At 51.0% G+C, this 16,848-nt stretch overlaps 1 protein-coding gene across 2 annotated transcripts; it reads right to left on the minus strand.

Annotated features, from left to right (window-relative positions):
* Positions 1-5,550: 5,550 nt before the first annotated feature.
* On the minus strand, positions 5,551-16,848 carry TAL1 (TAL bHLH transcription factor 1, erythroid differentiation factor). Of its 2 annotated transcripts, XM_069863052.1 has the most exons (5): positions 16,640-16,843; positions 15,229-15,378; positions 13,247-13,657; positions 10,925-11,016; positions 5,551-6,560 (listed from the first exon to the last, which is right to left on the minus strand). In XM_069863052.1, coding segments are annotated over exons 2-5 (924 nt in total). In that variant the 5' UTR covers positions 15,231-15,378; positions 16,640-16,843; the 3' UTR covers positions 5,551-6,141. The 2 variants fall into 2 exon arrangements, with proteins under 2 accessions (XP_069719153.1, XP_069719152.1); XM_069863051.1 differs by lacking the exon at positions 15,229-15,378 and having other exon boundaries at positions 16,640-16,848.

Consider the following 16,848-nt stretch of genomic DNA (forward strand, 5'->3'; position numbering starts at 1 on the left):
GAACTCTCCCAGCCATCAGCAAGTCACCAGCATCCCTTAAGCAATATGACAGCAGAAAGCTGCCTTTCATTTTGCACCATGTCGAGGAGCTTAGTACCACCATGGCTTTGCGAGCCTCTTTGCCAAAAGCTTTTTGCTACAGGACCCATTCCCACCTTGGCACGGTTGGGTTAAGCTGGTGCCGTGTGGGATTTACCAGAGGGATGGGTTGGGAGCAAAGCCCCCAGTTCCACCACGTGCTGCCAGCTGGGCTCGGCTCTGGCACATCAAAGTGCCGGAGCAGTTTTAACTCCAGACGCTCCCTCCCATTTCCTGCTGGATTCTCGTCTCGCTCCCTGCACCCGCATCAGCAAAACAGAGTGTAAAAATAGAGGCCAGGCTTCACCAAAACACAATGGTAAATTGTTCCCCTGAAAGGTCACTGGGGCGGCTGAGAATAGCTGCAAGAGAAGGGGAAAAGGAATGTCTCCCGGGGAGACAATTTTGAAAGTGTCTGACCCTCACAGGAGGTTCCTACATCCCCATTGGTGGTGCAGGTCCCCCCTCCTGAGCTCCTGGGGTCTCGGAACATCCCCGTCTTCTCCCATCCACCCCTAGGCCCCCAAGCCACAGCACCTTCCCAGCTCCACGTCACCAAAAAATTAAAAAAAATAAAAGCAAGCAAGAAATGAGGTGAAATGAGAGGCAGGAGGACTCGACAGGAAGAATAGGGCTGGGAGGAGAAAGGGGATTCCGCTCGCTGTTCATCTCCTCGCTGCATGTGACAGCAAGGTGTCCCCTGGGCACTGCTGGCCGGCTGCAGCCTTTGTGCCCACGATGGGAACGCCGGGGATGAGCACTGGGATGAGGAGCGTATTAAGCAGTCCCAGAGAGCCATAAATTACTCTCTCCTGTTGTCACTGGTCTGAAATAGCAAAGAGGCAAAGCTTTCTCACCGTCTGCTGAGGTGGGAATGTCTGCATCCTGTCGTTTCTCTGAGCATATTTAATTCGATAATGTGGGAATGCCCTTAACGAAGCAGGCGCTTGATCTTGGCTTCGGTGCTGTTCCCAGGCCGGGGTGCCAGTACAGACTCCCCTCAGCAGAAAGGCTGTAATTAAAACCAGATGATGAGACTTGAAAATAAAAGCTGCCCAAATTCTAGGTGACTTTTTTTTTGTTTTTCTTGTTTCATTGCCTTAAACATACACACCCCTCCCATCTTCATTTGTGTTTCTGTTTAATTGCATTTTATCTTAACTCCACTTCCCCTCCACTCTTGCTCCCCGGTGTCATCCATGCAACCTTGAGGGGGATTTCCTGCCACCAGGAGCCTGAACGTCACCAGGTTCCTGCAACACGCTGGAAATGTAGGCGAACAAAAAGAAAAAAAAATCCCTCTGAATGCACCTGCTTCAAGTTTGTGAAGAAAATGCTATTCACCAGAAAATTTCCTGCAGTAGGAGGCAGAACAGAGCCCCTACCAGCTTGTGATGCCACCAGTGGTGCCAAAAGGGGTGAGAGATGAACCCCAAGCCCCGTCCCAGTTGAGGACATCACAACCCATGCACACAGGCTATCGCACTCTCTCTGTGCTGATCACTTCTGTGCAGCGAGACCAGCACCCAAGGGTGCTTTTTCCAACTTTCTCCTCTGTTTTGTAGAAACAGAGAAGAAAACAGGCTGAGACAGGTTTTGGATTTTTTCCCCCCTGTATTTGAATCCATGGAGGGTTGCTCATCACCACTTGGAGCACATGATTGTAAAAAGAAAAAATTACCATGTGATGTGAAATTAATTAAATTAATGAAATTTTCTATTTGAAGACAAGAGCAGTATGTGCTTTCAAAAATTACTTTAAAAAAAGGTAGATCATAGAATCATCAAGCTTGGAAAAGACCTCCAAGATCATCAGTCTAACCATCAAATGATGTCTGCTACCTTCTGTGACATTTGCATCTTATCTTGGTGGCCGAGCAGCAGCAAAGTCCAGATGCTCCGGAGAGGAAGTTCCTTGCAGGGAGGATGCTCCTTGTAGCGTGGCCAACGTGGGGCCAGCAGCCACCCAGCTGGAGACACATCCCCAGAGCTTGTCCCGGCAGATCCCAGAGTCTCCCCATCACTGGGGTCAATCAGGAGCGCTGGGTGTTTGTTATCCCACCGCAGAGCAGGTGGTATCAGCACCCTCCCAGCCTTTTCTATAGACTATAGAGCTATACGTTAAATACATTCAGGGAGTGGTTGGAAACCTTCACCTTTGTGTTCTTCCCTTTGCTGGCAGCAAAGGCCGTGAAGGGCGTTTTAAATGAGAAAGAAAAAAAGAAAGAGAAGGTGGAAGGATAACTGACCTGGTGATGGAAGGAGGGACAGACAGGGAGGGCTGGGAGGTGGGAGGGAGAGATAAACGGTGGGTGAGCTATCAGCTCTCTCCAAGCTGGCAGCTGGATGGGAACGGGGGTTAAACCAGCTGTGCAGCCGTGATCACTCGACCCCAGATAAGCACCCAGCAGCTACACGCTGCCCGCCCAACGCCTTGTCCCAGCCTGGCCCCAGTGCCAGGAGGAGCAGGGGGGATGGTGTCCCTATAGTGTGGGGCTGTGCATGGACAGGACTCCCTGCACCCACTTTTGGAGCCTGGGAGGGGGCCCATGCTTTCACCCAGGAGAAAATGTCACCTAGAAGCTTTAAAAGCAAGTGCTGGCTGCGGGGCTGGGGAGGTCAGGGGGTTTAGCAGCTAAGCTTTTAGGGGGATGCCTTAAAAAAAAAAAACAAGGGATGCTCTAAAGGCCTTGTTTTGTAGGCAATGACTCTGAAATTCATAGAAATTAAGGACAAGAAAATACCTGTAGTGCTGTTCCTGTTTACCTGCTATGAGTGTGGTGTTGGCCACTGTCAGCAGCATAGTGCTGTAGTTATATAAACACAAACACGTTTGATGGACGACTTAGCCTGTAAACACTCTGTAACTAATGTTACCAGCTCAATTGGTTTATAAAGTATTTGTGCACATGGCTGTGATAACAACTTCTTTTTTCGTTTGTTTAAAAAGAAAAAAAAAAGAGGAATTACTGTCATTGCCTATGTAGTCATGGCTGAACACTGCCAGGGTGTGAAGGGAAGCAGCATTGCACCCAGCAGCCCCCTCCCTACACCATCCCCCTTCCTGAAAGAGGGAAAAAGACTGTTGGAGCCTTTACAGGACCTGCAAATAATGTGCTGGGGGTAACACCACGGTGGCTGGTAACGCTCGCCTGCAGCAGGGGGATTGCTTCACCGCCAGTCTTCCTTCCTGCCAGCCCCACACGCTCTTCCTCCAACTTGCTCTCTCTGCAAAAGCCAGGCCCAGGCTGGACAGCATGAACCAAGGGAAAAAAAAAAAAACAAACAAAAAAAACCCCAAAAAACCCAAAAGAGCAAATCTTTCTGCAAGGTTTTTGCTGCCTGTTTATAACCTGATGGTTGAGAATGGACCATCCTGGAATCCCTACCCTGTAACACCCAGGAATGAAATACTGAAATAGTAATGGATCTAAGTGATGAGGTGAGAGAGAGGTAGAGAGAAAGTGAAGGCTGCTTTGTAAAACTTTATTTAGAAATATTCTTGATATATTCATTATATATATATATTTATATATACACACACATTACAACAAATGTGTTTTCTAAATAGCACATCCACAGTGGGTTGAGACTCAGGGTACCAGGTCTGGTTACTTCATTTCTGCAGAAAAAATGCAGAAATCCAAGCGGAGGGTGGCAGAGAAAGGGATGGGACTGAAAAACCCCAAAGTCATAAGGCGGGAATTCACTCACATGGTACGACATTGCCCCAAAGTGCTGTTTCCAACAGAAACGAGAGGCGATGGTCCACACAGTGAGAGATGAAGCAGGCAGGAGAAGAGGTGGGCAGAGGAAATGTACCATTCAAATCACAATTAAAGTACAACTGTACATACCCCGGGAGAACTACCGTGCGCTCTGCTAAGGGCTATGAGCAGGCACACGTGTGTGTGCAGGTGTTGAGGGGGTTGCTGCCAGGGTTGTACCATTTTCCCAACTGTTCAGCTACTGAAAAAATAAAAATAAAAGTAATAAACTTGTGGGTAATGAGGAATTTCTGAGCGTTGGTGATTTTTTCTTGCAACAGTTTAATAAGAGAGGTGTAAAACCCCTACTCACCCTACCCCGGGGTTAGTTCAAATGCTGAAAACCAAGAACAGCTTTACCTTTGTGACAGCATCCTCTTCCCCTCCTGCTAGTCCCCCCTCCACCTCACCCGTTTCTCCTACTCCTGGCACGGGGAACAGCCCAAACCTCTTCCTCAGCCTCACTCCATCACCAGCTGGTGCCTCTCCCGCAGCGAAGCTGTGCAGGAAACCCCATTTAACAAAAAAACCCCTTGCACGGGCAATCCAGACTCAGGAAGGAGCTTTCCCCTTTTTTAAGATGGGAGAGGTTGGTGGCTTTGGAGGATTTGGGGTCTATGCTGAAAACCCTTGCAAGGGCCAGGGCTCCTTCACAGGCAACATACATGCCACCCTCACACCTATTGTTCACAAAGAGGTGCTTATACCAAGTAGGGGTGGAAACGATGGGGCTCTGAATGAAGCCTGCATGGGCTTGGAGACAAATCCTCCGTGTTTCTTGTACCTCAGCACCCTCAAAAAGGAAGGAGTGTGGTGGAAGATGTCCCCATTCAAAAGACTTTTTCCCTTCCAAAGGATGTTTGTGGGTGGATTTTGTTTTACTGTAGCATGATAGAGATTTCAGTGCCTTGACAACTCTGCTGAGGGAGAGGATGAGCTTGGGGCAATTGTTCCATCAGGCATCAGGCGGTGGATGAGAGATGGGCCTGATGCAGCGGTGATGGCATGATGTGATCCGCAGCACCCAGATGCACAACAGCCTTCTGCCCCCCAATCCTTCTGGAGGCTAATTCCACCCTGCTTTTAACCCTTCCTCCCAAGATTCAGAAAGGCTGTGTCCTCCTACCAGCCTCGGGCAGGTGAGGACCCTCCTAACGCTGGATTAAATCCAGCACTGGAGTCCATCCTGCAGGCGTTGGTACAGCTGAACCACCACCATTTTCACACAATAAAACCAAAAAATTCAAATCATACAATTAAAACCCCTTTATAATCCTATGTACACGCACACTGTTGATGCATCATCAACTCCTTTTGCCTTTTTGTTGCTTTTTATGTTTAAAAACCCCTCAGTCCAAGGGGATGCTTCACTAACAAACAGATTGTTTTTCCCTTTCCAATTCTGAAATTCATCTTCCTTGAAAGAAGCTCTTGCCCTACAGAAACCACTGGGAAAACTCTAGGAGAACACAACGGGCTTGGAGCTCACCTGCTGAGTATTACCAGCAGAAAAGTCAGGGCCTGGGAGGGTGGTAGAAAACGCCTATGTACCTTTTTTTTCAGTGGATACTGCATGACAGCATTAAACAGAAGTAATCCCATGTCATAAATACAACAACCCCAAACAATCCAAAGTTAGATAGAAGGAAAAGGAAGAAAGGAAAAAGAAAGGAAAATTTAAAAAAAAGAAGAAGAAAGAGAAAAAGAGTCTTAATCCTTTTAATAGTTCTTTTGCTGAGGGTATTTTTTCACCTCTTTAAAAAGATACAGTCAAAAGCTCTCGGACATCAGGAACACATGGCCCCAGCTCCTGCTCAGACTGCCACAGGTTGGAGAAATGCTGTAGCACTGGCAGGTTTCAGAAGTCTCCAGTGCCATGTGGAGCTGGAAAGCTTCAGTGGCCTCCACCAGCGGGGCAAGAGGAGTTTCAGGTCTCAGTCGGGCAACCTTTTGAAAAGCGATGATTGTCAAACAGTCTGAGAACCCTCTAAATGCTGGAGAGGTGCCGGCCACATCTCCTTCCCCTCCACAGAGTCACGTCAGGAGCAGTATGTACAATGAAGATGACTTCAATGCTTTTCTTCTTTGTACGATCACGTACCTAAATGCCGAACGTCCATCTGGTTTGGTCTTGTCCTCGGCCAATGCAGCGGCCACTCCGTCCCGGGCTGGGGAGGATGGAGAGCCCGAGCCCCTGGGGAAAAGCAGTCAGAAATCCCATAGGCACAAGTTCCAGCACCCACGCATTCAGGTCGTGCCTCCCCACTTGGTGCTTTGGGAGCGATGCAGAAGGTCATCACCGCTGTGCGTTGCCTTCTACAGGGAGAATGGCGTGATGCAGGCTCCGCGTGTGCTTCGAATCTAGTGTTTCGTGCTCTTCTGTGAAGCTGTCTGGGCTTGCCGCTCCGTCTAACGAACTTCCACAGCTAGAGTTAGGAGACAACATGTCCTGCAGGAGGTCTTCCTGGACTATCCCAGAGTCTTTGTTCACTTTGCCCCTTTGGTTTCCTTCTTCCTCCTGGTCGTTGAGCAGCTTGGCCAGGAAGTTGATGTATTTCATAGCCAGGCGCAAAATCTCATTCTTGCTCAGTTTTTTGTCAGGTGGGTGGGTGGGGATGAGCTTGCGAAGCTCTGCAAAGGCTCCGTTGACATTCTGCTGTCTCCATCTCTCCCGGCTGTTGGTAAAAATGCGACGAACCACTTTCGTATGAGGACCTGCAATTGTAATCGTGCAGAATTAGGAGCAGGGCATAACAGGTCATTTATTACTTTGCTGAGTAGGTCACTGTTTCCCACATTAACAGACTTATTTTAGTGACATCAACAGGGCAGTGAAACAGGAGTTTCCAGATAACTAGAAGCTAACCTGATGAGCTGAAGTAGCCATAACATCTGTTCAATCCAGTGGAACAGAAAAATGGAGCGGATCTTTTTAGATGTCTCCTGAGATGCCTATATTTACCTCTCCAAGGGGGAAAGCTTAGGCCATGACACATGTACAGAAGGCTGATGTATTTTTAGGGTATCACAGCTCATCAACAAGGGCATATCATAACAAAGGTCTTGTTAAATGTTTGTCTCATGAGCTGGTTTTATTTTCTATCCCAAAAGTGTCTTAAGAACACACCATCGGGACAGGAGGAAATTAGCTTGAGTGGAGGCTTTGACAACTCTAAAATCCCAGAGATCTTCCCTGATGTAGGCAGGATCCAGAGCTGAGAGAGACCACAAGCTGCCACCAGCCCTCTGTGAGGGGTTGTGTGAAACATGACGGTAGGATTTGCCCCATAGCAAGGAGGACAGGTAGCAATGTGACCCACAGAGTGAACGCAGAGCCCTTGCGGGAAGGGTGACCACAGGTGGAGAATGAAGCGGTTTCACAGCTGACCTGAGGACTGCCTGCTCGCTCTGCACATCAGTGCTGCAGGGCAAAGACTCCCTATCTGACACTAATTGGGGAAGGGACTACAAATTGTTAGATGTCCACTTGGCTCAGACACACGTGAACTCCACTCAAATCCCCATAATTTTACAATCATATTTCTGCGGGGCATATTATGCAGGAGGGACACACAAAATGCACCAATTCTCCTTTTAGATCAAGGTAACTCCTGTTACCTTGAGCAAGACACTATCTCTGTGCTAGAAGAGATCCGAAAGCACATCTACCCAGAAGTACTGTGCAACAGAGGTAGCAATGCTGTGAATCAGGACTGCAGGTCCTTGGGTCTGAGGAAATCAGTTCATGTAAAGAGATACGACCATAAGATGCTTTTATTATTAAGCCCTTTCCATCTCCACCTCCAGGAGACACCAACAGGACACCACAATCTCATGAAACTCTGGGATAATGGCTATGGCAGAAATCCCTGTAGGATGGGAAAACCATCACAAAGTATAAAGCAAAGACTGGCAGACAACACATCAGTAAGTCATACCCCAAAGGACGGTCTGTGGATACTCCCATCCATATCATCTTCCCCTGTAGTCCCTACTCTAAGAAACTTGTCTAACTGCTCCCTTCTGGTGGGAGCGAGTCCCTGGCCGTGGGGAGCAGTTTAACCCGTAGCTCTGCCATCCCCCAGACAAACCAGCATCCGGGGGGATTCTTACATAGGAAAACTCTTGGCTGCTTTGACTGCAGCAAAGCAGTCTAAGAGATGTGACTTTGGAGGCATCGCAGTGAGGCTGTACCTTGAAAGACCCCACCTAGCACAATGCTAGAAGAGGAATCGCATAGTCCAGCTGATTATATACCACTGCACTTTCCTCTCTTCAGGGGATTCTGAGCCCCTTGGGTCCAGCGTGTCACACGCAATACCCTCACTGCAGGGTTTGCGTGGGGACGCACTCCCAAACAGTCAGATTAAAGCTTCCAGCCTCTCCGGTGTGCAAGCAACGAGTCAGTTCTCCTTGCAGCGTACTTAGGGGCAGGGAGTCCTCCAAAATCACAGTGAGCCCCTGGGATAAGCTGGGTGATATTGGAATAAGAAACTCATCTCCAACCTCTAAGATCCTGGTCTGATGCTTTAACAAAGTTAATTTTCCACTCCAAAACAGCACTCAAATGGTCTTTATATGAATTAATGCACAAGAGGTTGGACTCGATGATCCAGTGGGTCTTTTCCAACCTAGTGATTCTATGATTCTATGATTCTATGAGCTCATGGAAAAGGAAAGGGTTCTGTCCCTGATGTGCACAGCCTGCTCTGCCACGGGGTTCTGGGGAAAGCGGTGAGCACTAAAGGGACCTCGACCACATCAGGCTGCCCAGCACTAATAGAGCTGTGGAGAATGAGCTGCAATCTGCTACAATCATACAACAGCTTCGACACTTAAATGCTCTTTCCAGACAAGACAAAGCAACCAGCCTTGAACCTAGAAGGAGATGCAGCTTAAAACCTTTTTACTTCCATAAGGGTATGAGGAAAAACCCTTGGAGACTGTTTATTTTCAAAAAAGATCTGAAGAGACAGTATTCAAACGTGTATTTCTGTTCACTGAAAGTCGCCAACTAAAAGGTATTTGTTCATAAATACATCAGAAATCAGGAAAAAAAGACCTGTTATTTTTCATCCAGAGGCGCCCAAACCAAGCTCCAGTACATAACACAAGTTCAGCCAAATTAAATGCATCTTTTAGAAAGAGATCAGGTTTGGGCCAAAATATGTTAATGAACAGAAAACTTAAAATGTCCCTACAGCTCTATTATAACAGAGGAGATTTATTTCTCATAAAGAAACTTGCCTCATAATTCAGTCAAGCAGTTGGCTAAGAACTTTTGTGTGGATTTTGTTCCAATTGATTGACTGATTTTTTTTTTTTTAATTGCGGTTAGAAATCTGAGGAAAACTAGTAAAAAAGTGAGCTCTCACAGTTACAGTATACCCTTTCAAATACTTTTTTTACATCTTTATCTCCATTTACATCTATTTTGTAAGAAGATATTCAGGGCACCAAACTTTCCCCAAAATGGTTAAAGAAAGAGTTGCAAGAAAACCACCACTCGTTTCCTTACAGAGGAAACCAAACACCAAGCACTCGGAGAGACCCTTCTGAGCTTCTGCACCTCCCGAGGGCTGAGGACCCGCAGGAGGTGAGCATCGGCGTGACAAGCAAAGCCCAGCAGACAGCACAGGTGCCTCAGCATGGGATGTGCATCCCTACAGATTTCTCCTGTTTAGATAGCATTGTCTGGTATCTATATTTTTTGATTAAAAAACCATAAAATCTTAGCCTAGTGTTGTAAATTCACATGAGCCAGAACATGCAGGATCAGGCTCAATCTCTACACCTGCAATACCTGGAAAGCACATATCCAAAAGGTTGGTTACAACCTGTAATCCTTAATATCTAATTTAACAGCAAGTTGAAAGCTTTTAGTCTGACACCGTGATTTGACGGACTCTCACCGTAACCGCTAAGCCTCCGAATGGAAACCCAGACAAAAAGACCTTCTCGTGCCGGGGGCTGAGACAACCCCTGCCCCATGGGGCTGGTGTCTGAAAGGAGCAGCAGACAGAGGAGGGCAGAGAGCGAGGAGAGAGGGACTGATGAACGCAGATAACGGCCTGAGCCTATCTTTTCATTCCGTATTATTTTGGAGTGATGTGGATTATGATTTGATCTGATTTTAGCTTAGCTGGGTAGAAGGGAGGGGACAGGCAGCTAGAAAGAATTAAAATGAATTGTCTGGCAATTGAAATGCTGTGTTTATAATTGCCAAGAGAAGGCATAGTTCGATGAATCTCATTTGTACGGGCTGCTAACTCTGCAGACAAACATGTCAGCCTTCCACGTGCAACTGTTCCTGCAAAGGTCCCTTCGCGTGGGCAGCGCCGCTGCCTGCACGCAGCCTCCCAAAACCCACGCCAGCTGCCTGGGAGCAGGCAGTGAGATCCTGCCCTGCCTTCTCCCTGCCTGCCTTGCTGTAAAGTTATCCTGACGGTCCAACAGGGATCCCCACACCTGGGATCTCTGCTCGGACACCACTGTCACCCCCCACTCCTGCCACAAGCCCCAGCCTGGGCTATTTCTCCTGACAGGATGCAGCACGGTGTGGATTTCTACGGAATCAAGGTGCAGCCAAGCTGGCAAAGGGACGGGACACAGTTTCATTGCGACCCTGCAAACCTCAGTACAGGTTTAGCGCTTTGCTTCTAGGTAGTTTAAAGAAGAGTGGGATCTTTCCACCCAAGGCTGTGGTTACAAATGTCTCCTGGCTGGAAGGGTTTGCAAACACAGCGTGTCACTGCAATGGCCCTGATCCAGCCCCTGCACTTCAACAAAGCCTTAAATTTAGTGGCTTCCTTCGGATTTAATCTCTAAGCAATTTGCAGAACAGGGATGTAATTAACCATACGCTGAATCGCTTTGCTGCATGAAAGCAAATCCTCCAAGCAGCCTGCTGGTCATTAGTGGGGTCAGACCTGGACGCTGCTGAACAGAACTTTAGCGGGGGAGCTTCCCCACCACCACAGGCTCCCTGTTTGCCCTCTGTGATGTGGGGGTTTAATCCCAGCATGTGGCACTGTGATGGGGAACCCCAAAAAGCCAGTGTGGGGGACAAATGCTCTCACCGTCGGCGATCTCCATCTCGTAGGGAGAAGGTCTCCTCTTCACCCGGTTGCTGCCGTACATGGAGAAGGAGTCCGGTTCACCAAAAAAACCGCTGCAAACGAAAGGCAGAGAGGTCGTGAGGACACAGCAACATCTCCCCTCTCAGCTGGGCCCCCGCGGAGGGGGAAGCTGAGCTGCTCCGTGACCTCTCAGGGAGCTCAGGGATCACGAAGCTGAGCCCGGGGTCGTGCAGCCACACGACACGCGGCCGTTCGGGGACACGAGCTGTGTGGGGCACCTGGGCTGGCGGCTCCTGGGTACAAACACACCCCCACAGCCTCCCCAGGAGAGGGGTCTGAAATGGGGACACAAGGGCTGCGCTCTGCCCCTGCAGCAGCGTTTTCTGTCCCTTTGCGGGACTCTTCAGAGGATGGAGAGCCTGGGGAGCTCCGAGAGTCTAAACCAGCTCTCAACAAGCACCAGGTTTACTGGTGGACCCCTTTGCTACACCTCAGTACGGGATCACCGCCAAATATCTGCTCCACCCACAGCATTACTACCCTGAATTATCTGTGGGGTTTTTTTTTTCTAGGAACAACAGTTTTTTTGTTTCGGGTTAATTTTTTCCCCTTTCTTCCTTTTCAAAGTTGCATGCAAACCCGCAATGACTAAGCCCTGAACCCTGAGCAGAGGAAGGGATGCTGATCCCACTTCTGCTGCTGTTCTCCTTCCTCCATTCCTCCTTTCTTCCTTCACTCCTTTTCTCCTTCCCTCCATCCCTCCTTCCTTCCCTCCTCTTCTCCTTCCCTCCATGCCTCCTTTCACCCCACCTTCTCTATTCCCATCCATCCCTCCTTTCCTCCCTCCTCTCCTTCCCTACATCCCTCCATCCTTCTCTCTTCCCCTCCATCTCTCCTTCTCTCCCTCCTCTCCTTCCCTCCATCCTTCCTTTCCTCCTTCCTTCCCTCCCTCTTTCCCGCTATCCCTCCTTCTCTCCATCCCTCCTCTCCTCCCTCCTCCTCTTTTCCCTTCATCCCTTCTTTCCACCCTCTTCCTCTCCATCCCTCCTTCTCTCCTTCCTTCCTTGCTTTCTTTCCTTCCTCCCTCCTTCTCTCCATTCCTCCCTCCTCCTCTCCATGCTTCCCCCTCTCTCCATTCCTCCTTTCCTCCCTTCTCCTCTCTTCCCCTCCATCCCTCCTTTTCTCCCTCCTTCTCTCGACCCCTCCATCCTTCTCTCTTCCCCTCCATCTCTCCTTCTCTCCCTCTTTCTCTCCTTCCTTCCTTCCCTCCTTTCCTCCATCCTTCCCTGCTTTCCTTCTTCCTTCTCTCCATCCCTCCTTTCTTCCATTCCTCCCTCCTTCCTTCCATCCCTTCCATCCCTTCTTTTCTCCCTCCATCCCTTCTTTTCTCCCTCTTTCCCTCCATCCCTTCCATCCCTCTTTTTCTCCCTCCATCCCTCCTATTCTCCCTCCTTCTCCCTTCCCTTCCTCCTTCTCTGCTTTCCCTCTTCATTCTCTCCAACCCTCCTTTCCTCCATTCCTCCTTCCCTTCATCCCCTCCATCCCTCTTTTCTCCCTCCTTCTCTCTTATCCTCCATTCTTCTCTCTTCTCCTGCATCTCTCCTTCTCTCTTTCTTTCCATCTCTCCTCCTCTCCCTCCGTCCTTTCCTCCATCCTTCCTTCCCTCCCTCCTTCCCTTCATCTCTCCTTCTGTCCTTTTCTCCCTCCTTCTCTCCACCCCTCCATCCTTCTCTCTTCCTCTCCATCTCTCCCTCCTTCTCTCCTTCCCTCCTTTCCTTCCTCCCTCCTTCCTTTCCTCCTTCTCTGCTTTCCTTCTTCCTTCTCTCCATCCCTCCTTTCATCTATCCCTCCTTTCCTCCATCCCTCCTTTCATCTATCCCTCCTTTCCTCCATCCCTCCTTCCCTTCATCCCCTCCATCCCTCCTTTTCTTCCTCCTTCTCTCCACCCCTCCATCCTTCTCTCTTCCTCTCCATCCCTCCTTCCCTCTCTCCTTCTCTGCTTTCCTTCCTTCTCTCCATCCCTCCTTCCCTTCATCCCCTCCATCCCTCCTTTTCTTCTTCCTTCTCTCCACCCCTCCATCCTTCTCTCTTCCCCTCCATCCCTGCTTCCCTCTCTCCTTCTCTTCCTCCTTCTCTGCTTTCCTTCTTCCTTCTCTCCATCCCTCCTTCCCTTCAACCCTCCATCCATCCCTCTTTCTCTCTTCCCCTGCATCCTTCTCTCTTTCCTCCCATCCCTCCTCCTCTCCATCTCTCCTCCTCTCCATCCCTCCCTCCTCCCCTCGGTCCCCCCCTCTCCCCCCGTCCCGGTCCCCGCTCCCGCACCTGTTGATGGCCGCGAGGGGCTGTCCGAGCCCGTAGATCATGGCCCTGCCGGGGGGCTGCAGCGGGAGCGCGGGGGGGCTCAGCTGCACCATGCGAGCCTCGGCGGCGGCCTCGGCGGCGCGACACGGCTCGGCTCCCGGCGCTCTCTGCATCGCCTCGCCCGCCGCCTCCCGGCTTTTTATGTCCAGGGAGCCCCCCCGGCGCACCAGCTCGATGACGGGCACGGCGGCGGCGGCGGGGGGCCCGGGGGAGGGGCGACCCGCCTCCTTGGCCGCCCCGTCGAGCGGCGCCTCCGTCCCGGCGCGGGCGCTGCTCTCCGGCTCCATCGCGGGCTGCGGGTCGGGGCGCCGGGCGGGGCGGGCATCGCGGGGGTCACTGCGGGGCGGCGGCGCGGCCGGACGGTCCATCGTCCTGCGGAGAGAGGCGGCGGTGAGGGGCGCACCCCGGGGACAAGGTTGGGGGGGGGTTGGGGGGGTGGGACACACGCTCCGCCCCGGGCGCCGCCTCGGGGAACCGAATCGTGGGCTGGAAGGGACCCCAGATCGCCCGGCTCCGACCCCTGAGGAGGGCACCGACACCTCCCACAGGACCGGGCTGCTCAAAGCTCCCTCCAGCCTGGCCCTGAACACCTCTAGGGATCATAGAAATGTGGAATGGGTTGGCTTGGAGAACTTAAGGATCATCCACAGCCCATGAAACATGGAACGGGTTGGGTTGGAGACCTTAAGGATCATCCACATTCTATGAAACATGGAATGGGTTGGGTTGGAGACCTTAAAGATTATCCACAGTCTATGAAACATGGAACGGTTTGGGTTGGAGACCTTAAAGCCCATCCAGTTCCACCCCCAGCCATGGGCAGGGACATCTCCCACTGACCAGGCTGCTCTATCCCCATCCAAGCTGGCCTTGAACACCTCCAGGGATGGGGCAGCCACAACCTCTCTGGGCAACCTGTGCCGGTGCCTCACCGCCCTCAGCGTGAAGAAATACCTCCTAACTAGAAAGAAATTCATTAGGAAGAATTTCTTCCTAATGTCCAATCTAGATCTTCTCCCTCCCGGTCTACAGCCACCCCCCCTCGCCCTGTCACTCCATCCCTTGTAGAGATGCCCCCCCCCAGCTCTCCTGTACCCCACACCGGTTGGGGTTCTCCGGCGGGGGTCCCCGGGCCCGACGTGACGTCACGTTCTGTCGTGACGTCGAGGCCGGCCGGACCCCCCTCTCCCCCCGTCCCAGATCCCAACCCGAGGGCTGATCCCGCATCCCGACATGAAGCGCGGCCGGGTGGAAGGGGGCTCTCCCCCCGCACCCCCCACCCCATTTTGCAGGATTTCATCCCATTTGGGGGGATTTCATCCCATTTTGGGGTGTTCGCCGCCCCTCTCACCCCTCCCTCCCCATCGCGGCCCGTCCTCCCTCAGCCTCCTCAGCCCCAGAGGCCTCTCCTCCCACTTTTATTATTATTACCGTTATTTTTTAACGGCGTAAGACAACCGAAGCCACTTTTGGGGGGTGAAACCAGCCCCTGACGGGGTAAATCCCCCCCGGACACCTCTCGCTGTCCCCCTTCTCCCAGGGAACGAACCCTGTCGCGACAGAGCACCGAGGGCAGCAGCGATATCACCACTATTGCCGTGTTCTTTCTCCACCACCCCTTTCCTTCGTTTTTTTTCCCCCATAAATAAGAAGCTTGGTGGAGCAGAGACCTTCCACACATCGCATCTCATTCCCATCCTTCTCTCTTTCGTTTGCCTGCGGTAATTATATTTTTTTCGGGTTTGCTGGGCTGAATTATGGGAGAAAATAATTTTTTTTTGGTCCTATCTCAACATTTCTCGGGAAAAATAAAAATAATGAGGGAAAAAAACCAAAAAACCACTCAACCCAAAGCACAAACTGGCTGCCTTCCCTCCAGCCCTCTAGAAAAAAAAAAAAATCTAATTGCCTATTCCGATATTGTATGGGAAGAGATTACTCACATGTGTCATATTTAAGTAGGGACACCGCAAGTCTCTCCTGTTTCAACAAAAGCGCTCTCAGTGTCAGGCTGAATTTACTCCTCCCACCTCAAGGTACTTACGACTTTACAGGGAGGAAGGACACCCGCATCGGGATAAAACTGCTAAATCCTGGGAGGAAGAGAAACGGGGAGGCGGGGTGGGGGGGGAAGAAAAAGAGGAGAGGGGGGCTGAGAGGGGAGGAGGGGACGGCACCTCGGGGTGGCCCCTGTTTTAGGGGACACGTCCCACCAACCCCCCCTTCGGAGACAAGGCACACAGGGCCTCGAAAAAAAATTAAATAAATAAAATAAATAACAATAATAAAAAATTTAAAAACAAAAGCGTGGAAAAAAAATACTGAGAAAAATTAAACCCTATATTTGATGCGAATTAGTTTTTGGACCCATCGCAAGCGCCTGGGAGGAAATCGCAGACGGGGCCGGAGAAGGGAGTTGTTTTCGTCCCGATGGGCTCGAAAAGAGCGGCTGCCTTGTTTCTCCCACGCCCGGTTGGAAAATTTAATTCCTAAAGGAACGAATTAATTCCTAAAGGAACGAATTAATTCCTAAAGGGAGCGGTTCCCGGCTGCGCTCCCGGCCGGGGCCGCCGCCGATCAACAGGAAGGCGAGGCCGGGCCCCCCCGCAATGAAATCAGGAAAAATAAGGCTTTCCCCTTCGTGAAAAAACGAAATAATCCCGATGGCGTCGGCTCCCGCTTTCGTTAAAAACGAAATACACGCACCCGCAAAAATACCCGCAGCGTTTTGACTTCATTTGGGGGTGATTTCGTTTCGAAAAAATGAAAAAATGGGGAAGGAGGTGGTGTCCGGGGGGGGGGGGTATTAATTCCCCGCCCGCTGGTTTCTGCTCCGCAAAATCCTTTTGTTTTCAAATCCGTGGATCGGCAGGAAATTTCCAGCCCCGAAACGCACCTTTGTAGAGAAATTGCCCCAAAGCGGGAGGGAGGGAGGGGTGCGGGGGGGACACCCCCAGGAATGAGGCTGTGGTCCTCCTGGTCCCTTCATCCCTTCCCATCCCATCCCATCCCATCCCATCCCATCCTGGGAGAGGCTGGGGGAGCCGGGCCCAGCAGCTGCTTCGCCCCCAGCTCCCCCACACCCGGGGGTCACGGGGGGGAAGCGCACCCCACATTTTCAAAAGGGAAAGCATCTTCTTCTCCCCACCCACCCGCGTCAAAGAAGAAGAAAAAAAAATAATAAAAAAAGATTAAAACCCAACCGCGAGAAAGACTTGGGTGGGTTTTTTTCCCCCTTCACCTGTCTCTCCCATGGGGCAGAAGCCCCCCAAACCTCCCTCGCTGCCCCCCGGGACCCCCCAAAGCCCCATCCCGCCGCCCCACGGCCGCAGGGCCGGATCCCTCTCGACTCACCATTTGCTTTTCATTGGGAAAAGTGAGTGGAGCCATTTTGTGGCCTACGCATCGCGGCTATATTTGTAGTAAGCGTTGGGTGGCTTCGGCTGGGTAGGCTCTAATTCCACATCACGTCCAGTTTCCTATTTAGTATGGAGAGCGGAACACTACTGCAATGTGGCCGAGAGAGATAAAACCCCAGCAGTGGCCCGCCTGCCCTGATAAGC

Source organism: Phaenicophaeus curvirostris, chromosome 8 (genome assembly GCF_032191515.1).
Source record: "Phaenicophaeus curvirostris isolate KB17595 chromosome 8, BPBGC_Pcur_1.0, whole genome shotgun sequence".
Classification (NCBI taxonomy): Eukaryota; Metazoa; Chordata; class Aves; order Cuculiformes; family Cuculidae; genus Phaenicophaeus; species Phaenicophaeus curvirostris.